Source organism: Thermochaetoides thermophila, assembly GCF_000221225.1.
Source record: "Thermochaetoides thermophila DSM 1495 unplaced genomic scaffold scf7180000011819, whole genome shotgun sequence".
NCBI lineage: Eukaryota > Fungi > Ascomycota > Sordariomycetes > Sordariales > Chaetomiaceae > Thermochaetoides > Thermochaetoides thermophila.
In genome coordinates, this window is record NW_006383035.1 from 674,915 (window position 1) to 702,612 (window position 27,698).

The 27,698-nt window shown below is 51.1% G+C and overlaps 4 protein-coding genes and 1 non-coding gene across 5 annotated transcripts; 2 read left to right on the top strand and 3 right to left on the bottom strand.

Moving 5' to 3' along the window:
* Positions 1-577: 577 nt before the first annotated feature.
* On the top strand, positions 578-1,695 carry CTHT_0049410 (uncharacterized protein; the record flags this gene model as incomplete). The annotated part of the gene is made up of 4 exons (XM_006695234.1): positions 578-832; positions 936-1,160; positions 1,247-1,504; positions 1,561-1,695. The coding sequence occupies 4 exons, from the start codon at positions 578-580 to the stop codon at positions 1,693-1,695; spliced, it is 873 nt and encodes a 290-aa protein (XP_006695297.1).
* Positions 1,696-6,143: 4,448 nt separating this feature from the next.
* CTHT_0049420 (uncharacterized protein) lies at positions 6,144-6,632 on the bottom strand (the record flags this gene model as incomplete). The annotated part of the gene is made up of 1 exon (XM_006695235.1): positions 6,144-6,632. The coding sequence occupies one exon, from the start codon at positions 6,630-6,632 to the stop codon at positions 6,144-6,146; it is 489 nt and encodes a 162-aa protein (XP_006695298.1).
* A 40-nt stretch (positions 6,633-6,672) lies between these two features.
* CTHT_0049430 (uncharacterized protein) lies at positions 6,673-7,439 on the bottom strand (the record flags this gene model as incomplete). Its single annotated transcript, XM_006695236.1, has 2 exons — positions 6,673-6,968; positions 7,379-7,439. The coding sequence occupies 2 exons, from the start codon at positions 7,437-7,439 to the stop codon at positions 6,673-6,675; spliced, it is 357 nt and encodes a 118-aa protein (XP_006695299.1).
* Positions 7,440-15,243: 7,804 nt separating this feature from the next.
* On the bottom strand, positions 15,244-15,330 carry CTHT_0049440. The gene is given in 2 exon segments: positions 15,244-15,281; positions 15,292-15,330. It is a non-coding gene; the product is annotated as a tRNA-Lys (tRNA).
* Positions 15,331-16,586: 1,256 nt separating this feature from the next.
* CTHT_0049450 (uncharacterized protein) lies at positions 16,587-26,447 on the top strand (the record flags this gene model as incomplete). Its single annotated transcript, XM_006695237.1, has 4 exons — positions 16,587-23,278; positions 23,786-23,831; positions 24,673-24,962; positions 25,109-26,447. 4 exons carry the CDS (start codon positions 16,587-16,589, stop codon positions 26,445-26,447), a joined length of 8,367 nt encoding a protein of 2,788 aa, XP_006695300.1.
* Positions 26,448-27,698: the final 1,251 nt, after the last annotated feature.

Below are 27,698 nucleotides of genomic sequence, written 5' to 3' on the forward strand. Positions count from 1 at the left end.
CCTCACTTGCCTAGTTAATATTTGGTAAGCTGTTTTGGAAGAGGGCTAAGCATTACTAGTGCTGGCTGTCCCGCTAGATGCAACTCCATCGGATGGTAAGAAAATAACTCGGGTTGGGCACGTTGGGCACAAAAGCTCAGGTGGTCCTTTTGGTACCATGTCATCCTTAAACGTTGTGCTCAGCATGTGATTATAACGATTCACTATCTCTTTATCGGCACAACGTTCGCGTAGACTCAGATTGCGATCAAAAATGATGACGTCAGGTTAAGAATGATTGGAGTGTATGGTGCACTTCACTGTCATCAGCCAAAGCTTTGGCGGTGGACAGGCCCAAAAGAAGGTCATTTTACAGCCTCTTGCATCATTGCGATAAGGAAGACTCAAGCAACAGTGATCTGAGCACAGATTTGTCTTTCAAAGCCTCGGACCATATGGCGCAAAGACTGGTGACGTCGTATCATATGCCAGGCGGAATCTGGCGATTATAAATCGAGGGGTTTCGCAGGACAAATGGCGACTTGGTCTTCTTCCAACCCACTCGGAACAATTGGCAGGCTTTTCCAACAAAGCAACAATGGGCAAGTCAAGGAAGGCCAAGCGGCGCGCGGCTGCTCGCGAGGCGAGAAACCTCTCTCCAGAGTCTCGGGAGTTCAGCCCGTCGATGGATGATCCTTCGAGCCCCCATGAGACTATGTCAGCCGTCTCGACGACCAGCGAGACAGCTCGTCGGGACAGCTGGGGTGACGGCCAAGATGTCCCAATTGTCGACAGCCAGATCTCTGGCAAGTCGGCCAAGGACGGCTTTTCTCCGGAGAAGTCTGAGAATAACGTGAGTCTTATTTAATCCAGCTTTTTGTCACATCTCGGACCTTCTACAACCGGCTTGGCAGAAGAAATTGGCTAACAATGGGAGCATTCTGGCGCGACAATAGACTGTCCTCCAAAAACATATCCAGTTCTGGGACCGGGATCGCGACGGTGTGATCCGACCCTGGGACACCTTCTTCGGGTTCCGAGACTTGGGCTTCGGTTTCCTTTTCTGTCTAGTTGCCGTGGTGGTCATCCACTTCGTCCTCTCCTACCCGACCCGTTTGACGAGGTCGTGGTTCCCCGACCCTCTCTGGCGGGTCTACTTGACCGGAGTCCGCAAGGTCAAGGTGAGTCTCTGGCCCAGCCGATCAAGGCTGGCTGCCCGTGTAGTCGGCAGGCTTTGGACCCGAGTGTGCTAACACACTTCTCACAGCCTGACTCGGGTTCCGGCGCTCAATGGCAGGGAGGTGGCCGCTTCGATGAAGAGGCCTTCAACGCAAGGTTCTCCCAGTTCGACAAGACGGGCTGGGGCTTCCTCACTGGCCGGGAGCTGTGGAGGATGGTCCGCTCCAACCGCGGGGCGTGGGACTTGATCGGATGGTTGGCCGCCACCCTCGAGTTCGTCACGGCCTGGGTCCTTCTTCAGAAGGAAGGTCGTGTGAGCAAGGAAGACCTGAGAGGAGTTTATGATGTGTGTATTCCATTGTTGTCGATGGTGTCGATTAATTGGTAGCTAACTTATCTCAGGGCTCAGTCTTTTGGCGGGTCAAGGAGGCCCGCGAAAGCGGGGACGGCTGGAGGAAGGGCTTTAGTTGGCCCAATTTAGTGAACTTAAGCAAGGGGGAGCTGGCGCCCAAACAAGAGATGGATCCAGGCAAGTAGTGAAGGCTCCTTTGGTCTAGGAACTTTGGGCTTACTCGTGTGGAAGGGCTGAGTTCCAGGTAATCAGCGTCCCTCATATTCGGTCGGTGAGAGCCCGACTAAGCCATTTAACCACATCGATCTCAATGGCTGCTGTGCAACATGTAGTTGGAACTTTTCCCCATCATGACCTTGGATTATTCCAACAATAACTCTATTGTGGTTGAGTTGCGTTACTGGGCGGGCTTTTCCATGCTCACAAGCATCTCCGCCAGTTTGACCGTTAAGGCAAAACGATTATGGTGTCGTCTGTTAGCTTCGAGCCTAGTGATGAATGTGCCCACAAGGCTCGTCGGAAGGTGAGTTCCCGGACCTGGTGAGGAACTAGAAATGATGAGTAGGTATGGGGGCATAGGAAATGGTAGTGAATGGCCTTTGTTAATTGATATACATACGTCTGAAAAAGCTTGAAACTAAGGGATACCGCCGGACAGTATGAAAAAAAAATTACTGGCGAGTATGCATAAGATGGATTGACAGGTCAGTAACATGGAAACAGAATCGAAGACAGTTCTATTTTATTCGGTTGCTTCTTGTCTTGTCTGCTGAATCTTCTTCAACTCTCCCGCAATTGTTGAGTGAGATCTACCATAGACAGGCCACGCCCAGGGAATAGGATAGTTGAAGCCTGAAGGGAAGGCCTGAATCATAGGCATCTGTAGACTGGTGTGAACAAGAAGCCATGGACGCATGGTGTGGTTATAATCCTCCAAAGGGAAGGAAGCCGATTGAGGTCATATCCGAAGGCTTCCATATCAGCCTTAGTTGCCAGAACTTCCTCATGCAGACGCGTCAGTTCCTCATAGTAAGCCCATGAAGCGGTTGGGGTCATCAGTGCCGCAAGCTGCTGGTCACGGGTAATATGACTGGGTTTATCAAGGATTGCTTCAATCTTTCAGGTGCGAAGAGTTTTAAGGTTTTGCTCATAATCATATCGAAACCACTTAGGACAGGCGTCATACTACGAGAGCTCATCTTCTGAGTCGTTATCGTAGTAGTCAGACTCGTACATGAGAAATGGGTACTCAAACTGGGTTTGCGTCTAGCTCCATTTTCTTCAGACATGTATCGTCCCAAACAATTTCGAGTATCTGCTTGAGAAATGTGTCATGGTCGCAAATCGCCCGGAACACTGAGATCGTGATAGGATTTCGCGCATAGGAAGACACGATTGAGCCGGAGCTTGCAGAGGGAATGAAGTTGGCGATATGTCAGCCTCAAACATTAATATCCCGATTCGGCAGATATGAAGTTATCCCTCCCTAAATTTCCACAGAAGCCTAGTCAAAGAAGACGGTCGCATTATGGCAAAAGTGCGGGGTGCTAGTATCGAAATCAACTGCAGCTGGCCAACAACAGAGTTTAGAACTGGCGCTTCTTGAGTTGATGGAGCTGGGCAGAAGAGGGGTTCTACTTTTGCTGACGTCAAGTAAATTCCTGTCATACAAGAAACACTTCAACCTTACGGTTGCTCGCTGCACAAATCTGTTGTTTCCGATGGTATGGAAAGATGCGATTGTTCCTATCATTAGTTCCTTCATATCCCGTCACCAGCTCTCATAATAACAACCGTCAAGGTAAGTGCCAACGCAAACAGAACCCTACAAAAGAAATCAGCCCCCTAACGCCTAATACTCGTCGCCACGCTACGCACCACATCACTAACCTTCTCCCCAATCCCAACCTTTCCCTCTTTTCTTCCTCGGATTCTCGGAATCGACCATTCAGAGGAAGAGCCAATGGGAGAGAATCAATCAGGAGTGATTATCCCGAGCAGTCGCTTTCGCAGCACCGGCCGTTCAAGTTCTCGTCCCGACCATGGAGCCCGCTAGCGCCGGCATCCTCTCGGCCCTCCGGAAGGCCAGTGACGTCAAGGTCAAAGAAACTCAACGCCCTTGTTTCCGTCTCCGTGAAACTTTACGCCGCGATCGAAAAAATTGAGAGGAGTCTGTCCAAACAGCTCGAGAGATTGGTCGCCAAACCGCTTATCTTGAAGCTTCACTCTTTCCTTATTCAGGAGGCCTGCCTAGTGGGCGCTCAACAACCTCCTTCCCCTGAACAACACTGTTCCTCAGGCTCCGGAGGGCTCTTCCAGATCGTTCGGACACTTCCCACACCTCCATTCCCGATCAGTCAAGTTGAGCCACGTTCATATCATATGCACAAGCGCTCAAGGAAAGAGTAATCACCAACCTCAACTCCTTAACCAAGCGAATTGACCCTCCGGGCTTCTCGAAACAGCTCGCCCCCACCACGCACAAACGACAGGCTGAAGCCTCCAGTTGCCGTGATTTCCTCAGTGTGGACCGTGACCACCAGACTGGCGGTTAGCGACTCCCACTGGTGTCATGACCCTTCTCGTTGAGAAGATCGGTTTCCCGCGTGTGGACGTCTCTAGAATCTACCCCATCAATCCGGCTTTTGCATCAAACTATCAAAGATCCTCCTCAGGGAGCAGCTCGCTCAGAAAGCTGCGACCCACGGCCTCCTCATTGAGCTGGAAACGGTTACCCACGCCTACCTTCTCTCAAATGTCCCGGAATCCATTAGGGCCTATGAGGGCAGCGACCGCTCAACCGATCACCTCATAGCGGAAGAAGTTGAGGTGACCACCAAGCAGAAAGCTCATATGCATCCTCTCAATACACCAGGGTCCTACCTGATCATTCTCAAGCATAAGGTTCTCCGTTTCTCAGTCTTCGGTTCTGACCCGGCTAAGCTCCTGCCGCGTAGACCGCGTATCTACACCTGCTCAAAATGTTTCGGCTTTCATCACGACGACAAGTGCCGCTATAACTCAGTCTGCACGGCCTGCGGCATTCCTAGAGGCCATGGACAACACAAACCCATCCCGCAGTGCCCGAACTGTTTGGGCCTCCCCAAGAACTCGATTAAATGGCTTGGGGTGGTCTTGGACACGAGATTGTCCCATTGACCCAAGCCGCCGCCAGAGTTGCAACCACGGCAGCTACAGTGAGCCTGATCAAAAGACTGTCAGACACTAAAATTAGGGGTTTCCCTCCCAAGTCTGGCTCCGTCATCTTTGACATGGCCGTGGTGCCCTCACTCTTATATGGCCTGGTACAGATGGACATCGGCCCTTTCAGAGCTGGAACCAGGGGACGACTAATCCCATCAAATCCAGGAGCAATCTGGGCAGCCCTGGCTAGGGTCGCACACGCTGCTCTGTGTGCTATATCCCCGGTGTGGCGTACTATTTAAACCCCATGGCTGTGGTGGCTAGACGGGATCTACTCCCAGTACTTGTTGGAGCGAGAAAGAGATGGCGAGCCCGAGTTCGGACCTTACCGCCCGATTACCCCCTTTGGAGGAGACTCCAGTTCTCCCAATACAAAGGCTGGTCTCACTTACACCAATTAGCCGCCGACGCCCAACCAGGCCCTGTCTGGGAGCCCCTGCGACCCGGGCCTCGGGCCTGGCTAGGGCTATCCCAAGTCCCCTCAGACCATAGAAGACCGCGCTCATGACATAGTATCATGGTGGCTGTCAAACAAGCCTCAGTCCAGCCTGTGGGATGGCCCCTCAGCTAAAGCCTTCCTCGCTCTCTTCGACAGAAAGTGTCTGGTTAGATGGGTTGCGGAGCAGGCATCTGGACATGGGGACTTTCTGGATTACCATCTCAGGTTCAGCCACCCTCCGAGTGCGATCAAAACTTGCCCTTGTGGATCGATAGCCTCCAGGGGCCATTTCCTGAGATGTCCCCTCTCGTCCTTCAATAACTCTATAGCAGGGCGTCTGGATCTCAGAGCCTTTTGGCACTCTCACCAACTTTTTGAGAACAGGAGAGTACAACTTGAGCTTAACGGCTCCGCGCGAAATGAACAGACAGGGCTAACTATTTCCACCTACGCCGCCCTGTCTCCTCTCCTCGCTTGGTACAACACCCCCCAAAACCTTCACCTACCCAGCGACTCACAATCAGATTCAGAACTGTCTAGTTTGGATGTTCAAATTCCCGGCATTCTCCCCACTTAACCCCATTCCCCAATTTCCTTATGATATCCCTTTACAGCAACACACCGGCTTTATCCCCTTTTGGATTTTTCCCGCTTGTATATAGTGTAGTTAGGCAGCCAAAAATCACCTCTTGCCCGCGTCAATTTCAATCTCTCCCCAATCCCCGAAAACCCCCCCCAACGCTCACCTGGCCGGATCTTCCCGCTCTTAGTCTTCCAGGGCGGCGAGTGCAGCGACATCCTCATCTTGCCAAAAATAATGTTGACAATCTCGATGATAGCGAAGTCCGTGCTCCCCTGCGCACGGAACCCCGCCAGATCGGCCACCGACCACAGGATAAAGCGCAGAAAAAAGAAAGGGATCCCCAATGGTACTTGCACCGTAGGCCTCGCTCACCGCCATGGAGAACCTCGCGTTCGCAACGAGCCAAACTAGCACCATGTAGGTACGGACGCTCTTGTAGTAATCTTGCTGCAGCTGTTCCTCGGAGATAGTTGCTTGGGCACCTCGACGCGATCGCGCAGGTTGCGGAGGGCTTCGTCGTACCCAGAGTCAATGTCTAACTGTTTAGAGGGCGTTTCTAGCACGACCTTCGAACCATCACCCTTGGCAATGCCCAGGTCGGTTTTGTTCAAGTTATCGCTCATGGTACCCCAGGTCACGTCATGCGTGTTGCAGATGGCGTAGATCTGCAGCGTGCAGATGTACGACGGCAGGAGGATCAGGTACTGCAGGAAGGAGGTGAACATGCGCCAGGGGTCGAGATACATAAAGGACATGACGAAGCAGGGGCCAATGGTCGATATTGTGGACATGACGACGTAAATAAAGACGTTATTGCCCAGCACCAGGTTTGGATCGTCCTTAAGACGGAACTGGCGGATGACAATGTGGATGCAAGCGAAAACGGTCCACGCCATGATGATGGAGTAGATGATCATGGACGCGACGTACATCTTTTTAGCGCCCTGGGGTCGATTGCCCAGGGAGGACGAATTGCGTGCAGATGAGCAGGACGCAGACGAAACGCATGATGGTGAAGATGTAGAGGCAGGTCTTGTTACCGAAGGGGTCGACGGCCGGGTCGGCGATACCGTCTGCGATGAAGTAGAAGGTTAGGTAGCAGTTGGACAGGGAGAAGTAGGTGAAGAAGAGCTGGATGGCTTGGTAGATGAATTCGATATTCGGCAGGATCTTGCGAACTATGGCGTGGTCGGTTTGCCAGATCTGGCGGAAGTGAACCAGCGAGTAGACGGCTTTGAAGAAGGCACCGTTGAGCCAGCGGCAGCATTACGAGACGAACTGGGGGGCAGTATCTGTGGTTGATTAGCTTGAGAGCAAAAAAAATAAAGGAGCCAGGAAAGAGACCTACCAGGCACGTCAGTCTCGCCCTTACAGCTCTTGACATCAACACCAATCTCTCTCTTCCTCTTCGCCACCAACTCCCAACACAAATGCGATCCTCAGCCAGATGCATAATCGCCGTAAACACGTCCACATGCTGCCATGCAATGTCTCAGCCTTAAAGTCGTCACTCAACGGCCCATGTCCGGTCTCATCATTCTGCAGTGCATGGTACCGATACGCACTCAATACACCCGGCAACACAGCAATATACCCGAACACCGACTCAAGCGGCCTATCCAGGATGTTTAACAGTTTGTACTCTCAAAGTTTTTGGACGCGACCAGCGGGTTGAGCAGGTTCTTTCCCCACTTGCCCTTCATGACAGTGATCTCTCGCAGGAGCCGGCGAAGTTAGAGTCCTGGTCGAAGGCCTCCCAGAGATCGTAAAGAGCTGTATTAGCCGGCTTAGTACCGCATGCCCCCACAGCTACTCAAAGCCAACCCTCTCCGGTGCCAAGCCCAGCTGGACATCCTGAAGACAACACTTCCTCATCACCCCAGGTATGGGAGAGGATCGCATACGGAGGGACATCACTACTAATGAACTCCACAAGCTCGAGCTTGTTTGTTCGAAGCAGGCGCATCGCGAGCTGTCACGACGGCAGCGCGTCGCGATGTCAGAAATGAAGAACGCGCAAACTCTGAGCTTACCCCATGGTGACTAGCAGGATCAGGAGAACGCGTCACTCGCCGAAACCGGGGCTGAAACGCGCCGCATGACAGCTTACACTCCCGGTAAATATCATCTTTGCAGCAATACGTTACTGGACCACATCCGTCGAGAAAGTCAAAAGTGTCTACCAGTGGCTTGATCCATACAAGATACAGTAACATTGAAAGCGCAACTCCTGCTATTATTGGCATAGGCTCGTTGGGGCATCGTCGATTCCCCACACTCTCGATAAGCTTAACACTTGACTGAAGACCTTACGTTTCTTCTAAACCCACATGGTACGCCATAGCCACAGATCGTGCATTGCTGCCGCAGCCACCTGTTCATCGCCGTGCTTGAGTCCGCCTGAATTGAGGACAGGAGCATCGATGGAGGCATGTGTGCTGCAGGAGCGCCATCACTGATTGGGCAGCCAGCCACGATGCGGGCAGATCTCAGCCGCACTGCCACCGCTAGCGGGGCGTTGGGGTGCTCGGCGGCAATAGTTGGGCGGCGAGCGTGTTGAAACGCCAAGCTTGGGTTGAGTTGTGCCGGAATAAGAAATATTGGTGTAGAAGGCGTTTATAAAAGTTGTCTTTAAACCCATTAATGAGCGATTGGTTGTGTTCAACGTCCCGGAACCAATCTACATCAACACCTGTCTTTTGTCACCACTCTTCCCCACTTTCACCACAACCGGTCAGCGTAAGCACCGCATATGCCCTTAGAGCTCTCGATAGTTATATCAGCTCAAATATTCAAGTAATCATCAGCTTTCTGTCGTGCGCTGACTTTCAGAGTAACACTGTCCACTTGGACTCGAACTTGACAAACCTCTCCCTTTTAATCACCAACATGACGCTCCCGTGGCTAGCCTGGCCGTGGATTCCCGCGCTCCTGACGCTCCCAGGCACCCTCGCTCTCTTTTTCTCCTCTTCTCTGAGATCAACGCCATGGGGCGACGATGCCTGGTTCGTGCTCAAAACCATACACTTGGACTTTATCTACCATTTCAGCTGCACAGTCATGGGGATCCTCCCCCTCGGTTTCCTGCTCTAAGACAGCATTATCAACGTAAAGACTGTGTCACAAGAACATAAACAAAAGGCCGTTCTTTGGATGGCGTTAAGCGCCCTCCTTGTGCTTGGATTCGTCTTCGTCTGGATTCCTTCTGGCTGTGGCTGACGATCATGGTGATGCTCCCTGTGCGGCTCACGAGCTCCGGGATCAAGTGGTATCTCTATCTCTTGGGCTGGTACCGAGACGGCGGGTATCGGCAGCTACAGCGAGTGGAGCACACGGGCATCGGGGATGCGTTCCTGACGGGTCTTGGCCTGGGTATGATGACAGCTCTGGGGAGGCCTGGACAGAAAGAGAATTATAAGCGGCTTCTCCGGTGGGGCTATGAACAAGGGACGATGTCTCAGGAGACGCTCGATGTGTTGAAGGCCGCGGGTGGGATTCATCGGGAGGTTGTTCTTGAGCTGGAAGCTGAGATGCGGTACGCGGCGTTGCTGCGAGCACAAACACCTGAAAGCCTTATGTTTGTGGCCCAGCAAATGCTCGCTAACCCCCAACTCGTCGTCGACGGCAGGCTAGGACAGCCGATGGCCAATGCAGCACAAGAATCAAATGATACAAACCGTTGACCGAACCTCTCATCCCCCGAGTTGTCCAGAATGTTGCTGCTCTATGAGGATGCAGGGGGATTTTTGGGGGACAAAGACCTGCTGTTAAGAACATTCATCTTGGGATTTTTTTGTTCGTACTGTTCTCGTATCAACTTCAAGACTGTCATATAATAGTCAAAGTATTACTGGAAATCATGAATTCGATCCAACTCCAGTCTTCGACAACCGCGATCCAAATATGTGAACAAAAACCTAAACGTGATTATCTCTACCAAATCTTCGACTTCCAAACCTTGGCATTGAAGCGAAGCTTCAACTGACGAGCTCGTGCGTGCTGCAATATTTAGTCTACTTCCTAGTCCATAATATCTACCAACGAGAGATAACCCCCCTCCCCCCTCAAGCTACAGGCTCGTGCCCAGCCCCGCGCTGGTACGCAGACCGGGTTGAGAAGAAGTAGTAAATGATCAATCCAATAATAGGGAAGAAAAACACAACCAAACACCATATCAGCTTGAGGACGGGAGGTCGACTGGATTTTGAAGACCTTAACTATGCAGTGCTATAGGGGAGATCACAACCAGGAGCCGAAGACACACCAAAAACGATGATGTCGAGCTTGAGGACAACAAGTCTCACAATGCCGCCACCTATTCCATACTAACAGCTGTTGTCAATGGACTCGACAGAGATTGGACGGTCCGGGCGGCAAAGGAGAATTTGGCCAGCCAAAGTTGGAAGGATAGAGAGCGAGAAGAGGGTAGGGAAGAGCATGGCTGGTGGTGGCTTCAGGCAAATATATTTTCATCGAGCAAATGACCGAGGCCTCTGCCAGCCAGCGGGAGATGCACCGCCGGGAAAACTTCTCGAGGAAGGGTTTGGCCGAGTGCCCGCTCCATTGAGCCCAGGGGAGTCTGTTGACCTGCCACCATCTGTGCATGTCCGGGGGAAGGACGCGACGTTTCTTGGGAAAAGAGGAAGGGAGGCCAAACCCCGCCCTGATGCCCGCGCCTTGGGCTTCCCCGAGGCCTAGCCCTCAGGCCAAAGGCCGCTTGGTGCAAGCGGGACCAGCCGCGGAAGGGGGGTCGGGCGAGCCTAATCCACAGAGGGTGGCTGGCCGGTAACATCACAATGCGGTTCCTCCACCGTACCAGCTCTCTGTCCAGCAAGTACTCAGGATAGAGGCCAGCAAGCCACCAGAGCCACGGGGTCGGTATTGTCCTCCACACCGGGAATATCACCCCGAGTGCTGCGTTCGCAACCTTGGTGAGAGATGACCACACCGCTGCGAGCCTGGATGGGACCAAGCGGCCGTTGACCCCCCGCCCTATGTGGGTCGGTATCAAGTTTGACCATGGCATACAGAAGGGAGGGAGTGACGATTACGTTGAAGATGTTGGGGCCAGCCGCGATGAGGAACCCCGGACCTTCGTGTTAGTCAGTAGACAGTCGCTTGACAAGCCCTACCACCGCAGTCGTTGCTGACGCCCTCGCGGCCGCCTGCGTCGCAGGGCTAATCTTGGGGTCCAGCGAGACGCCCAGCCACTTGATGGGTTTGCCAGGGGAAAAGGACACCCCTTCCACCTGTGTCGAAATATTTGCGGGATCAAGCCTTCTTTGCTTTGTTCCAGCCGTCCAAGCTTTCTATATACCGGTTAGGTTCTTTCAGAACCCTCTTGCCAAGTCAACGAGGTTCTGGAGATGAGATGTGGAATTTCGTCTGTAGTGAGCTAGTCGTACAGGCAGTTGTAGATTTACATACAGGAATGGAGGGAATTTCTCTATCAAATTGACTCACCTCACCTCATCATGTCTAGACTTGGAAGTGTTGCACTGAGCCGACAAACCCAGAACTCAAAGTAAGATGTCTCGCACTTAAGTAGCTTCACCAGGCCTTTGGTATCAACCTTCCGCGTTTGCGGTAATAGCGGGATCTGTGCAGTATCGTGATTATCATCTTATTAATACGACCAACTGACTGGCTAACTGCTACCTCAACTGAGTAGTTATACCCAGTTACTCCTGGTTATCAAAACCATCAATCAGCCCAGCCACTTATATCAGTCCAAACCAGCCGCCCCCTGTCTTTTGTGTCTTCAACTTTGGCTACACGCCGAGTAAGCCTTTGCGTATAGTACATAGAGATCAGAGTTACGGCCACCGTGAATATAAGTGTTAACACGAGCCACCATCCCGTCGCAGGGCCAGACCATGTGCTACCCAAGAAGCTCTTCCCCGTTGTGGACCTATCTGATGATGGGTCTGGATCGGACGAAAACTGTACGATATCGGTGCTGAAGATTGTCTGCATATTTATCAACGAAACACCGTTAGACACTCCGTGTTCACAATTCACGATCATGTTGAATTGAGATTGAGAGGTAACGCAACTTGAATACATTGTTGCCCATAGATCGGAAAGTCAATGTATCTTTCCATGACCATGTTGTATAAATAAAAGAACAGTTTGGTACACTTACAGCCACGATACTCATGGGAAGTAGAACTAATGTTATGCTAGCGAAGGCCCGCATGGTGGCGGAATCCTTGCCCATCGCAATAGTCAAATCGTGCATGTCACTTTCGTTTCGGTGGCTGATCACGATGCGCTCGATCTAGGATAAACGACCATGAGCTTTTGTCACAGAATGTCCGAGCTGTTTTGGGAGAAAAAAAAACATACTGCGTCCTCTCGCTACCCACCCATTTTTCTTATCAAAGATGCACGCCTGAACAAGTTTTCATTGCACTTCCGAATATCCTCTAATTTGGCAATAGCACACTTGATTATGTTCTCGAAGCCCGCAATGTCACGGTTAATCCAATTCCAGTTGTGGTAACGAAGCTCCGGGGCTTTGGAGAGTTGATCATAAAAGTTTATCAACTCATTGCACACTCGTATATTCACCTCGAGGCCGGCGATGCACTTGTCAAGGGTCTCCAGGTGTAGGTTCAGTGCTTTCAGAGTGATCTGCCCAACTCGGGGACCGCGGTCCGGTGAACGAGTGTATTGCCCGGTCTAGGTCATGATTGCATAAAATGCATTAGTCGAAAACTCAACTTATCCAGCGAGGGATGAAAAAGGTACTGATAGCAAGATGACGTACCATGATCTCCATGAAATCATCTAAGGCTGAGAAGTAGAAACTGTATTCGCTCAAGGACCATTCGGCAAACAAACCAAACCAAGACTTCAAGACTACACTTGAATCTTTCTTTTGCCCCACTCTTTGATGATAGCTCGACATTTGACAAAACCCTCTTGATATCACGGGCTGCATCTTTTCCCGTTCGATCACAGCTGGTGATAATCCAGAAGGATTTACCATTGCAGACATCGAAATGATGATGGACCACAGTTTGCTGCACGGCTGCGGGTGCAAGCGCCGCTTCGATATCACTAAGATACTGAATATGAAATTAGGCCGTGAACATTGGCGAAGTGAAGTAAAGGTGAAACTGACTTCGTATCTATTTCCCTCATCATTCGACGGCTGAAGACGAGGATTGAACAAGCTCGTCAGTTCAAATGTTAATTGGTAATAGTAACCGCTGCGATCAAGTTCCATTACAGGCAGCAGTGGCTGTAAGAAGTTTTTGAAACTGCGAAACCCTCCGAATAACATATCACGCTCACCAGTCATAGGGCGGTGACCAAGGTGTGAGATAAAGTTAAGAAAGCATGGTGAAACACGGAGATAGGTGAGAAGCTGCAGTAGCATATCTTCAGTAATCCTCAACCTTTGCCGGACATTCAATCCAAAGAAGCAATAAATCTGCAGGACCATGCGTCAGTAAAGGCCGTTTAGATATCAAGATCAAAAATCTCATCAACAACAAGGGAACATTGGTGGTGTAAGTAGGTATGAACATACATGAACTGGCACACTGGATCTGGGCTAGATTGAAGGCTGGAGGGTAAAACTGAACTCTGTAAATTCGGGGATGTGCTTAATGGTGAGATTGACTGGACAGAAGAGCAAGCTGATGTCCTGGACGGATACTGTTCAACCGCGTTGACAGAGCCATGACCAGCATTTTGTCTTTTCCGCAGTGGCATCCCAAGGTACAATGCAAGTTGCTCGGGTGTTTGAATAAATATCGTCTCGGTTTCTGAACCGGTGTATACTGTTATTGAGGTTTCGTTACTAGCATTATGAACATCAGTATGAGAATGATCTGCGTTATTGCTGTTCACCGTCTTGCGTGTTGCACCGAAGTTGGAGATGTGCACATTTATACCAAGCCAGTCAGGGTCCTTGAGGAAAGGATATTTGTCCCTAAGGTCGGATAGAAGAACTGTCGACTTGGCCCCAGCAAAGTGGCGCTTGAAGTCCCGCCTAAACTTTACGCTTTCAATCTCAAGTGGAAGGTTGTCTGGATATGACTCCCAGTTTTGCAAGATATCTGCAAACGATTGCGATTCCGTACCATGGCTTGTTGGCATGATCATTCCCAGGGAAATAAGTGTTGGTTATGACAAAAATCAAACTCCAGCGTCCGACTGTGGTTCCGTTATAGATAGAGGGTCAGGGGATGAGGGATTAGATGAATCGATGACGGATCCTAAGAGACTAGAATGCCGAAGTTTGCTCTGGTCGAAAAGTTGCAATCCAGATAACCGACTGAGTAGACCATCTCTGGCGGTTATGTAGCCGCGCAGCGGGCGCAAGTTACAGTGTCATTGACCGGCAGCACACTGCCTCCTTTTTGACAACGGGACCAACACCATGCTAGTCAGGGTGTAGGGTTGTAAGGTGAAAGTGGAGCAGACGATGCCTGTGAATCTAGCGAGCTACCAACGATCTATGAAGCCCTTAGTGGGTACTTCTGTGCCTACGTTCTACCCTGGTTTGTTTGTTAGCACGATACTTGCTGCAAGCCATTGATAGGGTGTCAGCTGGGCATGAAGCCAACCATTGAATCCATGAGAGTGCCAGCCTCAAAGGTGCTCAAAGGCAATGGTGAAGATGTCCAGAAGATTCGAGGTGTGCGGGAGTAGCTGCCCTGCCTCTTCAATGGCCAGACAATCTGCCGTGCAATCAACCTCGAGAGTGAGGGATCCAGCGATCTCCCTAGGCGGGATGTGGTTTCCAATAAAGTATAACGCTACCAAACAAACCAGGGTAGAACTGTACAGCATAGCACCGCGGCAGTAGCACGATGGGAGGATGGGCCACAGCCACACACACATCTCCAATCACTGATTAGCGCCGGGCCGCTGTAGTTCCCGAATATTTTGCTGTCTTCTGTCCGGTACAGAAGCGAGATGCCAAGCCTCTAGGGCTCTCTCTATGGGGAAAACAGCCTTGGGCACCTATGCTGATCGTGGTAAGTATCTCTTTGGCTGTGACAAAATCCTTTTTCCGAACTGGCTGGAAGTTACCGCAGCGTTACCTCCCACCAGCCCACTTACAAGTCCACTACACAACACTATTACCACAACATCAACATCAAAGAAATGGGGGAAACATCAAAGGAATACTTATATTGAATTTTATCTATTGATGGATCTTTTCGTCTTTTCAGACTGCATCTACATTGTGAAATAAGCTGTTAAAATAAAACAGCCTCAGCTGGGATGAGGCTATCTCAGCTTAGATGCTAAGTTGCTTTCCAATGACCCTTTTTTCCAACGAGAGCTTGCAATTATGGTGAACCCTGTCACCGAAGACTACACTAACAAACAACACAAAAGGTAGTTTTGCAGAAACAGAAAGGACTCTAGGTAGCTCTTAAGGATTGCCGATAGAACAAGAAGACGAGACTCAGTCCTTGGGCATAGGCAATTACCGTGGCCAAAAAAATTCCAAACGAAAATGTAACCGTTGATCGGGGATTGAGCCCGATGCGGGGGTCGAACCCGCAACCTTGAGATTTACGGAGATTCCTTAAGAGTCTCACGCTCTACCGATTGAGCTAACCGGGCAATGGCCATTGGCTGTTGTCGCTGGAAGCCCAATCGACCCTGTGGAGTTGTGAGAGCCCAGCTCTTGGACGTCAACAGTGTCAAAGTAGCAACTCTTGAAACTATCCCAGTCAAGGAGCCTTGCAATAAGCCCCCTTACAGACCAGCCCAAACTCTAACTTTAATTGTAAGAAAAAAAAAATAATTGATAACAATTCCATGGGTTGGGGGGGGTTACAGGAAACGGCAAAGATTGAACCAGCTGCGAGTCCTCAGCAGGGCACTTCTTCGCATCGTGATCCGTACATACTGTATCGTACATCAAATACGCGGCGACTTCCAGCATCGTGTAAGAATGGAAACCTAAAAGTATTGTAGAATGCCAGGTAGTCCGACATCTTTTGCCCCATAAGATGACGCCAACAAACCCATACCTATGTACCCTAGAATCGTTTGACACATTATATTCCTACATATTATTTTCTACAGGCGATGAAAGGGAGAGTTAGGTAATTGGAGCACCTGTTGCGGGTGATGACTCTTCGACCAAGCCAGCAGTAATAACGGCGGCTTCGGTATGATGTGGTACGCGTTACGTATCAACAGACACAAGATCGCCCTGGCCACCACTGTGTAAGGTGTGCCATGTATCATCCGCCGACATCGTACATGCTAACGCACGATATTTTCCGCCAAAACTGCAGGCAGAAGCCCTGCTACGTCTGCCAGATTGAGGATCTAGATCACCTGTGAAGCTGCGCCAACCATCAAGCTGCCAGGTGGCCCTTGGTGCGACCCAAGGGGTACGGATCTAGATTGATCCCACTGGATGTCTTTCAACGAGAACAGGGTTAGGGTTGGCACTGTTCCAAAGCCAACGCAACAGGCCAACAGGCCAACAACCTCCTACCAGCCACAGCCTCCGGTCCGTAAGCGAGGCCATTTAAACCAGACTTATTGCCACAAAGGAGGATAAATAAGTTTCTCAGCCGTTTCGACCATGGAGGACACCGACCTGGCAGGCCTTGTGAGCCCATCCGGGCGACCTCCTTGAGGTTGAGATCAGATGGCCGAGATAACTTGAGGTAGGTTACAAGGAAGTGCGTTGGTCGTTGGGTACTGTCACCCTCGTATTCCCATTCTACCGAGGATCTCTACCTTCTTCGAATCTTGAACAGATAGTCAAATCACTTGAGAATACATTGAAAACAAGTTGCTGTTGTCGTCGTCGCAGCCTCATTACAGGTTTCCACGCGGATTTGCCCATCCATAGCGACATGACCAATCCTACCAGATATCCCAGCCATCTATTCGAGTATGTATGGCCCTGTGGACACCACGAAAATGTTTCGATCGAAGAAGCGCCCGGCATGACGTTGGTACGTGGGCAACTGACACTGCCGGTGGCCAAACAACCGGAAGACTTCACGGAGGAGGAGCGGATAGGGATCCCGGGACGCCGCAAGTGCTGCCAGTGCTGGGCGACATGCAGCCTGTTCAAGCGGCTTGATGCATGCGAGGAGTGCGAGCATCTTTTCAATGGGTGCTCTACATGCATGATTGTGGATTCTTCGGGATGTCGGGAGATTGCCACAGTCGAGGGTCGTGTCGTCGGCGAATTTGATCAGACTCCTGAGTTTTGGCGGTGCAATGAGTGCGAGAATCTCAACAGCTTTGGGAACGAAGGACCTTTTAATGGGTTCATTGCTCCAAAGTTTGCTGATTATTTGGACGAGACCCGATGCCAGAACTGTCAGGCCCGGTTCAGTGAGGATCACTGGGTTATCAGTCCGTTTTGGATATACCTAGGGACTTGGAACGGGAGGGTGGTGGCAAAGGGAGGCCCGTGGTATTGGAGCCTCGAGTGGCATCGCAACTTTGCGCCCGCGGACCACTCTAAGGAGAACTGTTACTCGACAAGGAAGAACGGGAGGAAGAGGAGAGAGAACCCATGCATTGCGAAAGAAGAGTTATCCAAACCACATGTGGAAAAGAAGAGTTTCGTTATTCCGACACTGGTCGTTCAGACAGACGACAATGTCTCTCTTCCCCCACTGTCTTCTGGCCTGACGCCGTATGCTGTAGACGACCACGACAGGCCTGGACCCAAGGAACGGCTGGGTCCTCCCTCTTTTGAAGGCCACATGCTAACTATTGATAATCAGACTTCTAACTCTGCAGTTTTTACCATCGCGGATTACCAAGATGAAGACCCCGAAGGACAAAGCATTTACGGCCAGGAAAAAGATCGGCTTCAAATTCCAGAAGATGACCATCAGACCGTTGATATTGGCTCGTATTATGATGCACCTAGCGTGTATGACCAGCAATCCGAAGAAAGAGACTGCAAAGAGGGAGACGGCTCTGGAGAGGAGTGGTTTGTTGACCACACTCAATATACAGTGGTGCATAACACCTACGCTGTCCTCGCCACAGACGCAGCAGCTCCTTTCAATCCCCCTGGTATGACCCATGACATGTTGTGGGATGAGAGAGATGAGGATGACGATGTCCCATTCTCAAGGAAAACCAATTGCGAGGAAAGTGCTGAGAAAAGTGAAGCCGAGATTGAGGCTACCTTACCAGAGGGCCAAGGCCAAGAATTAAACCCTGCTGCAATCCTGGAAGAAGAGTTTTTCGATGCTCAGCTAGGTGAGAAAGATGCGGATGAGTGCCTAGAAGAAATCAATCCTGATGGCTGCGGCACCGAACGGAACATTCACGAAGAACAATTTAATGAAGAAGTCGAGAGGGACATGGAACAAGATGAAGGACTGACTGGAGATCCCGGTGATATGTTCGATGATGGGGAAGGCGAAGAGGAAATTGTCCTTGAAAATGAAGGGTTCATCAATAATGACCAAATCGCGGATTACAATCCCGGGGAGAACGCCTGTAATGGCAACCCTGCCGAAGAGGGTGTCATCGAACTGGAACCGCTTTATGAAATGCAATCTGACGATCCGATTGGGGAGACCCTGCCAGAAGGGGAGAAGAACCTACTCGAGGGGGAGGAAAGTCCTGATGTGGAAGTTGAACCATTGATGAACGAGCTCGCGGAACAAATTGAGGAACTTCTTCAGCCAGAACTTGCTGAGGATGAGTTACTCGAACATGAAGACGTGGACCGTGGCGTTGACTCTGCACAGGTGGAGGAACAAGACTTGTCGGAGAACGGAGAACTGATGGAAGATGGCCTGCTTCTGGAGGAAGAGGTTTTTGATGAAGGCTCTCCTGGAGAAAGGGGGATCCTTGACGAAGAGTTGCCTCGGGAAGAAGAAATCTTCGGCGAAGTTCCTACAGGACAAGGCGAGTTCGTTGGTCAGGAGGTGATTGAAGAGGAGGGCGAGGTCATAGATGACGCTCCTCTCGAAGAAAATGAAGGTGTTGGGGAAGAGTTACCCCAGGATGAACAGGTCCTCGACGCTGCCTCCCCTGAAGAGGGAGAGATCGTGGATGAGGAAGCTCCCCGGGAGGAGCAGGTCCCTGGTGATGATAACTTTGACGGAGAGGAAATTATTGGTGAGGAGGTCTCTCAAGAGAGAGGGCTGACTGGAGAGGAGTTCCCTCAGGAAGACTTCTTGGAGGAGGGTGTTCCAGAAGAAGGTAGCCCCAGGGAAGTTGAGTATCTTGACGAAAATGACGTTCCAGCAGACATTTTCCCGGACGATGGGTTTGCCGAAGAAAGGAAAATGAGAGAAGAGCCTCTCCTAGAAGAGGAACAGATTGTCGACCGCGATCTTCCAGAGGAGGGGAATGTTACTAATATGGATGAAATATGGGATAGAAACATGGGCCATCTGGCTGCCAGACCGGAAGAAGGCATCATCCAGGCAGAACCAGCCTTAGTAGAGCAAGATGGACTAGAGCCTTACAAACCTCTCGAAGACGATGCTGTGGTCGATAATACCTCTTCCCCGCAAAACGAAACGTGGTTGGAATGCAAACCTCTTCCTGATACCCGGGTCCTTGAGGAGGACGTTTTCACGCTCTGTGAACCAAACATGGAAGGTGAAGGATCAAACGGCTGCGACCCTCCGGTGGACAATGAGACGCATCGAGAAGGCGAATTGATGGGAAGATTGGATGATGAGTTTATAGCAGAGGACGAAATTGCGTCGGACGAGGAACGTGCTCACCATGACGAAGCTCCCCTAGAGGGTGGTACTTCACATGTGGATGAAGCCATATCTGAGGGAGAAAGTAGTTTTCCTGTCGATGCACGAGCTGGACCACAGGGCGACGTTCCACCTAAGCTGGAAGAATCCACCCAAGAGGTCGCTTCTCCTGCAAATGAAGCTAGCCCAAACGCTCTAACTGCGCCAGGTTTCGAGGAGGATGTTGAATTAGAAGGAGAGTCTGCTGCCAAAGACAGCCCAGAAGAAGTTTGCCCCACTAATCGAGCCGAACAAAGCGCTGAGGATGAGGGCAAGCCAAAGCCGGAAGCTTCTCTTCCCGGTGACAATGATATCAATGAGGCTGGCCCCTCTTATGAAGATGAGGCTCCGAACGAGAACGAAGGCATCCAGGGAAGAGAATCTCCGGTAGTTACTGACCCCGAATTCGACAATTTCTACACAGAATTTTCTGAGGGTCGGGGTTCCGAAGGAGAGTTTCCACACAGCCAGCGTAGAGGTGCTGAGCCTAATGAGGAATACAAAACGGATGATCTCATCGATGGTCACACTGAGGAGGAGACGGGTGGGGTAGTTGACTTCGAGCAGGCCAGAGCAGACTCTTTGCAAACTGCAGACGAGCAGTTCGAAAAGGCCGAGAATTGTGATGACCAATCGTTGCCTTCCGACGACGCAGTTCGCATCGATGACTTAGCGCAACAGGACTTGCCTTCGTGTGACGAAGACACATCTATTGACTCGATGCCCGGAGATTTCGAGCTTTTCGTTGAAGAGCCCGGATCTCTTGATAGATGGCCAGAGCAGCGGAAAAGAATGGTCAAGGAACAGTTCAAGTGTATCCAGCCCATTGAGAAGGAGGAACCACCAACTGACGATCCACCTGCGGAGGAAGTGGCCGATGTCGAACAAAAGCCTCATCCATCAATGGACGCTGATTTCGACGATCCCGTTGCGGAGAATCCTCCTTTCAATCAAAGCCTCATTCTGAGTGAAGGGCCAAATCTATGTTGGCCAGATCAGGGATCTCCTATTCCAGAGGAGCGCCCAAACCAACTGGAAGGTTCTGATGGCCTAGCCTTGGCAGATCATGGATCGGAAGGTTTCTTTTATAAACATGCCGAAGGTGAGGAAGCCTTTGATGACGAACCTGAACTCATGTGCCCTTCGGATGATGGTGCTTCTGGCAGAGTAGGGCGGCGGGAGGAAGCTTCGTTGGACGAGTCGTACGAAGAAGAAGCAAACGCCAGAATGGAATCTCCAAGTCAAGGGCTCCGAGAAGATCCTCCTGACGAACACTCCTCCAGCTGCGATGGATACGTTCCACCTTCACCAACTGGGGTTGCCGAAACGGCTTTGGAGGCTCCAGACGTTGGTGAAGTGGGTATCTGCGAAGAGATTGCTCCAGATAACGTGCCATTGGAGGAGAACTTCGACAGAGAATCTCACCTAAACAACCCTCTTAATGAGAGTGGCAACGAATATCTTCCATATGATGAGATAGCAGGTTCTGGCGATAAACTTCCCCCACTGCTAAAAGATCGGCCGAGGGAATGGTGTCTAAGGAGGCAAAGTGAACAACAGTCTAAGGAACCTCTTTTAATGGAGCGATTTGAAGAAGGTTCAACAACTTCAGAGGAATACCACGACGGCGATAGTGATCATGGACCTTTGGAACTGGGTCTTCTAGCCGACGAACGTTCCAATTGGGAGCCTGAGAGCAGCCTTGACAATGACAGAGGGTCGGAAGAGCGCCCTGTTACACCGCAATCTCTGACCCCTCAGGTACCTGCTAACGAGGATGAATCTCGGCTTGAAGATGAGCCTTTCGAAGATAACCACCTAGATGACCGTCAGCCAACAGATTTCGAGAAGAACTTCTTTAATGGCAGACGACACTCGACCTTCGGCGAGAACGATGAGCAATCAGGCTCTGAAAACTCCCTTAGTAAACTCTCTGTCAATGAGCTCGACTCTGCCCAATATAGCTATCCCGAGGACTCTCAGCTACATCAGGATCAACAGAACTGGATTGGACAAAAAAGGGGACGGTTCAACACCAAGACTGCGGACAGCCCAACTGATCCCCATACCTACCAGGGCCTCTTCCATCCTCATCCTGGTGTAAGAGTGTCTGAGATGCAGTTCGACACGCAATCACCGTCTGGACGATCATTTGATCACGACGACCAGTCCGACGTGGATCACGAAGGAGAGAACCGACAGGATGTGCAAGCAGAGGATGATGCTTCCGATGCGGGCGGGGATACATTGCCAGAATTCCCCACTCCACAACACTGCAGATTGTCCCGAGATAATCAAATCCCCTCACCTGCGCCACTGAGTACAAAAGAGCCCAGGTTATATCACCCACGTTACGAGAGGGCTCATGATAAGTATTATGATCCAGACGACATACGTTCCGATCTTCCAGAGACCCCGTGCCACCATGATGTCTGGCCAGATGCAGCGGTGCCGTACCCACGTCATCAACCTCACGTTGAAGAGCAGCCAAAACCAAGGCACAATAACGAGGTCAAAGACAACAGGTACTCGTGGTTGCTCCCACTTATGGCAATAGCCACATTGGGATGGGGCATGGGGAATTTGGAGCAGCAGTACCGCGTAGGAGTTCGAAAAGAGCCGAGGTGCAGCATCAGAGCACTTGTCTCTGAACTCTTGGGAGGAAAGAAAAGGAAAGGTAACGTCAATACGGTGCTCTCTTGCGTGCAAATGGACGAAACTATCGCCAGAGAGACCAAGGCGCAGACACAAAAAGTAAGAACATGCTTATCAGGGTCGCGACAAGGGTTGAGCAATGGCCTATTGCTCCGTAATGATGACAAAAGAAGACGAGGCTTCTGGTCAATCCTCCCTGGCAGGAAGAAGGTCAAACAATCTGATCTCGAAGCGCAAACTCATCCGCTGATAGGCGAGCAGCTCGCTCCAAATAATGAGACGCCTCAATACTTGTCTCCGGTCAACCATACTCCCACTTGGGACCAATCTCATGGTTTCCCTAATGAGCCGTTGGGTAATGGGCGAACAAAACGCGATCCCGTGGGTGTAGTAAGCTCACAAGAAGAGGCCACAGATGGTACTTGCTTTGACAGGTCCAGACGGAGGAAGAAAGCCGAACAGGGAGGATTTTTAGCACGCCTGTTTGGGTGTCCGAGAAAGTCTCGCGATCCGATTGATGATCTCGGGTCGGCTGAGGATAAGTCGATCGTGGAGCAATTCCCCGATGTTGAGATCGACAACAAGACAAGTGGTGCTGATAGACGGGGATTCTTCGCCAGATTATTCGGTTGGAAGTCCAGAGTGCAAAATTCCGACGAGCCTCTGATGAAAAATGATGGTTGCAACGAAAGAACAACCGGTAACAGTGATTTACTCAACCGTGAGTGTGAATCACATCCAAAGAAGGGCTTCTTCGCGCGGCTGTTCTACCTTCGTCGAACATCCAGACGAACCCCAGTCAGCGAAGACATTGAGCTGGGGAATATAGCTAGCAGTCATTCAGATTTGCCCCGTCCAGGGCGCGTCAAGACTGGCAGTCCGCAACTGGTGCAACGGAAAGACTCTCGCCAGTCTACCATCGCGACACTCGTAGACGAGTATAACGCTGAGCAGCGCCGGAGACAGTTGCTGCAGGAAGAGAGCCTCGGGAAGCACAAAGACAAGAACACGAGTGCCAAGAGCAGTAGGGGTAAGCGTACGGTTAAGGGGAAAGCACAAGAGGACAAGAGGAGGAGTAAAATCAAGGGTGCGCAAGTCTTGGAGAATAACTTGCCAAAGCCTAAGCCAGCCAGAAGGGAAACGGGAAAGAGAGTAAGGTATGCAGTAGTCGACCATTGTGTGCTAGAGAAGCATATTCCTGCACCAAAACCGAAGAAGAGGGGTCCTGCGAGGATGGCTGTGGCAGCAGTAAATCCGGGGAATTGGTTTTGGATGGATGTATATTGGGGCTAAGTTTTGCAGAAGGAGAGTGGGCTGTGTTCAAGACGCGCTCTATTGGTTAACCGCCTTCTTGGAATGGGTAATGAGAGCTTTTTTTATTTTCTTCTGCCGTGGTGGAATGAACAACCAAGCACACTTAGACTCGCATACGTACACGAATAGACCCATAGGACTGATGAAGGACAAAACCAGAAAATGAGAGAATTGCCGCTGTCGATCGCACCCTGGATGCGATTAGGAAGAAAGGCTCTGGCTACCTGTGCTCCAGCGCCCAAGGGGGGCTCAATCTTTCTTGGGACCCACTTTGTCACCTATCGAAGCAGAGGGGTAGGGGGAGAGAGATCGGCTTCAGGGCGGCTAACTGTTACTAAACAATGCTATAGCTCGCCAGGAACTGAGGCGGAGAGTGGTGACAACGCTGCCAATAAGGTGGAGGTCATACATAATGGAGAAGGTTGAAGCCGAAGAACGGTGGGAAGCTCTGGGACCGAACGATGGAGAATTGAGCAAAACCTGGGGGTTTTTCAGGGTTGGATATGGGTTGAGCAGGTTGTAGCTAACATGTTCCATTGTCCCCTGATATGATTCCCTACCATCCCAGAATGCGGGGTATTAGCATCCATGGAAGGTATATGCCCCAGCTGGTAGATACCGGGAAGGACTTATGTGTTTTCATTATATGGATTATCTATGACCGACTTCTGCCCGCTTGAGGATAAGGCGTTATCTGTGGTTCATGAGACTTACACATTGGGGTTACGCCAGGACGGGGGGCTAGTGGGGTCCCCAGGATGCCAAGATAGAGAATCTGTGATGCCAAGACTTGGTGCTTTGGCTTCTCCACCTGCTCCCGCCATGGGAACCCAGAGCTGGTTTCGATGTGGATCATGACGTCGTTCAAAGCTCCAAGATCTCCCTAGCGCATGGAGATGATGTGCCGTGCCAAGCAGCGGAAGGCAGGTCATACACACCGACACACACACACACACACACACTCTATATATATATATTTATATGTATATATAAGATTCGGTCCAGGCAGGGGTTAATGGCGGCATCTAGAAGCCCAAATGTAACGGTTCGATGGGCGCAGAACACGGATTTGATCCCTTGGCACATGCTCAGCCACTTGACCATGCCAGAGAAACAACTGGCCTAGATCTGCACCAACAGTACACTGGGGAATCTTGTCAACATGTCGTTGTTATTCGATCTTTTTTTATTAGTCATCAATTCGAATTGACATCGTTTTCTGACTGATTTTATCCAGTATCGAGAGGCTTTCCATGGATCCATCATTGTACGGACTCCAAATGCGGGGGGCAAGGACACCTGTTCGACGGTCCCGAGAGATGCCAAGGCCAAGACCCAAGACCAAACACAGCCTTACGATCCGCCTGAGAGAGACACAGCCACAGTCAGCAACCAATACCAAGCTTTTAAAGCCATGTTACATATTGTTGCTGCGACATCAAGCACATTCAGACGTGTCCTGCCCGGCCTGGTACCCAGTTACCGCGCCTCGAACCGACATGTCGCTTCGTCGTCGCTGAGACCAGGGTGTGAGATCCTTTAAAAAGGTCAATCTCGTACACTGACTCCCTCTGAGCACTTGCTCAACCTCTTTTCAGCGCCATAACGACTTAGGCCCACCAGGCGGACCTCATCAAGAAACAGTCCTTTAACATCCCTCCAAAAACCGTCAGTGGAGGGTCCTCCCATACCAATTCGATGGCCGACCTCCCACCACGCTTCCTCACCGACCTTGAGGACTCTCTCCTCACCCCCTCCCAAGTCTCCTTCATCTCCCGCTCCTCCAGCCGACAAGATGTCGAAGTAGCTTCCACCAATGGCAGCACACGAAGATGGGACGACCCGCCCGAGCAAGAACCCGTCTCCCCCACGGACTTCGTTCAGTCCATCGTGATCCGTTTCATCATGCGCATCTCGCGTGCCCCCCTCGCTACCGTTTTTGCTGCTGAAATCACTCACGTCACCTTCACCCCGCTCGACACCCACATCACCACGGTCGTGCAAAAGTCCTCTCTCCAAAAGCTGATCACTCCCGCGGGACCCATGACCCTCGCCACGTTCCATGCGGATTCCGGCGCCCGTCTTCCGAATCCGGTGATTGCTTATCGCAACTGGGGCGACGACCAGGTTAGCGTGAATGGCGCCCCGGCTTTCATGCCGCTGTCGGCTGCGGGCGCCAGCCTGATTGTTGCGTGCGCGTTTTATATGATTGAGCCGCATATGGAGAGAACCGGGCTCGGCAGGCTACCGCCGTTGTGTCCGTGGGTCGAGGTGTTTGACCTGACAGAGGGGAAGAGGGAGAGGTTGGTGAAGTGGGCTGAGGCACCGATTCGTGCGCCGCTGGCGTGGTGTGGCGATGGGAGGTACCTTGCGGGCGTGTCGGTGCGGGACCCAAGACGAGTAGTGGTCACTAGCATTTCGTTTCGTGCTGGGGCTTCGGGAAAGAGGAAGGATTTGGGGACTGGGAAGATTGAGTTTATGTTCAGTCGACATGATGATGAGGTACTGCATTTAGCGTGGTTGCCAATCGGGGCCAAGGGGGACGGGAGATGGATGGCGGCGGGGACGAAGGCGCTGGTTACGGTTGGGAAAGATGGGTTTGTCAGGATCACGGATGCTCTAACGGGAAAGACGCTCAAGAAGCTCGAAGTTGGTGCCAGGTCGCCGCCAAGCATGCTGCAAGTTTCACCTGCGGGCGATATGGTTGTTACAGTGTGGGGAAGGGACGTGATTCTGTGGTATCTGGATGAGAACAGGGTACATCGGCACAGCTTGAACGACACCCGGTTAACCGAGGGCTGGCCGCTGTGTATCTCGCCCGACTGCAGATACCTTGCATGCCAGACAGAGGACGGCTTCGATATCTGCGATCTGGAGACGGGCAAGTTCAGGGGTGAGTACGCGCGCAGGGATTTGCCCCAGGTGACAGCTGCCGCTTTTGATAACTCAGGAACTCGGATTGTCGTGGCCACGTTGTCAGGATCGGTGGAGTTCTTCCGGTTGGTCTCATGAGCTCAGGGAAATAGGGGCCAACGCTCTCTACCACTGCTGCGGTGTTCTCTCCGCGGGACCATACAACCATACACGCTGAACACACTGAGCTACAAATTCCCCTCTTCCCCCCCCCCCCCTCTCTCTCCCCTCCCCCCCATCACCCCCTTGTTCACCATGGAACTCGGATAGATGCAGGACAGAGCCGCTCAATGCCCAACAATGGTGTTCCCAACATCTACAATTGAAGAACACTGGCAGGCGAATTATCTTTCAGCCTTCAACAGACGAAGGGATCGCAAAAGATAATGGGACTTAGGATGATCGGACTCGGGAATGAGCAGGAAGATTGCCCGCTGGAACTGGGCCAGCTTTTTGGATATGAGATACCCAACGGTCTTGGATGAACGACATTTAACCTTTTCAGACCAGGATCGACCGCGTGATCTAAACCTTTTCTGATTCCATAATTTACATAGCGTACTTTTGTTAGGATTTTGGCCTAATAGAACAGACATAGTCATCAACGTGGTTCAGAATGCGCTGTGGTGTGCTTATTTAGTCCAGTGTTCCATGCTTTTCCAACATGTCTCGTGAAATACTTCTTTCTCTTCCATCCGTCCCACCTCAACATCTTTACCATCACGCATGCAGGCCTTTGTAGCAGTATGACTGAAGAATCGTGGTTTGAGGTCAAGACCTGAGTAACAGACTTGAGTTGACTTGCTGAGTGACACTGGCAGAGTGCGGTGCGTGTGTGTGTGTGCCAACTGTGTCTGGACACAGATGTCGTTAAAAATACCACAGGTCGACAGGTTGACATTGGTGAGGCTGAGACAGGCAGTTTGTGTCACGAATAGATAGGTATAGATCGAGACAGCTGAATGGAAGTGGCCTAGGTAGGTGAAAAGAAGCATTCTTGAAGGAGATAAGCTTAGAAATCGTTTCGGTCTTCGTACTTCAACCCCTTAGTATCCCATGACCTCAATCTTAGAAAGAGTGGCTGATTGGAGAGCAGGAGAAACGACCGTGGAGGATCGAAAGACTTCAAAACTTGAAAGAACTGTCTCTGTGATTGCCAGTATGCCGTTTACTTTGGTCTGTAGATGAACTCCTTTCCCTCTCTCTACGGTAGCACCCCGTTTTCCAGCAGTTACCCAATCTCAAAGCAATCCAGATAGATGCTCTATTGCCAGTACTTCCCATCCATTCTCACTGTTAAAGGCTCTCCTCTCAAGTCTGGCGTAATCCAAGCACCTTGGCGACACATGT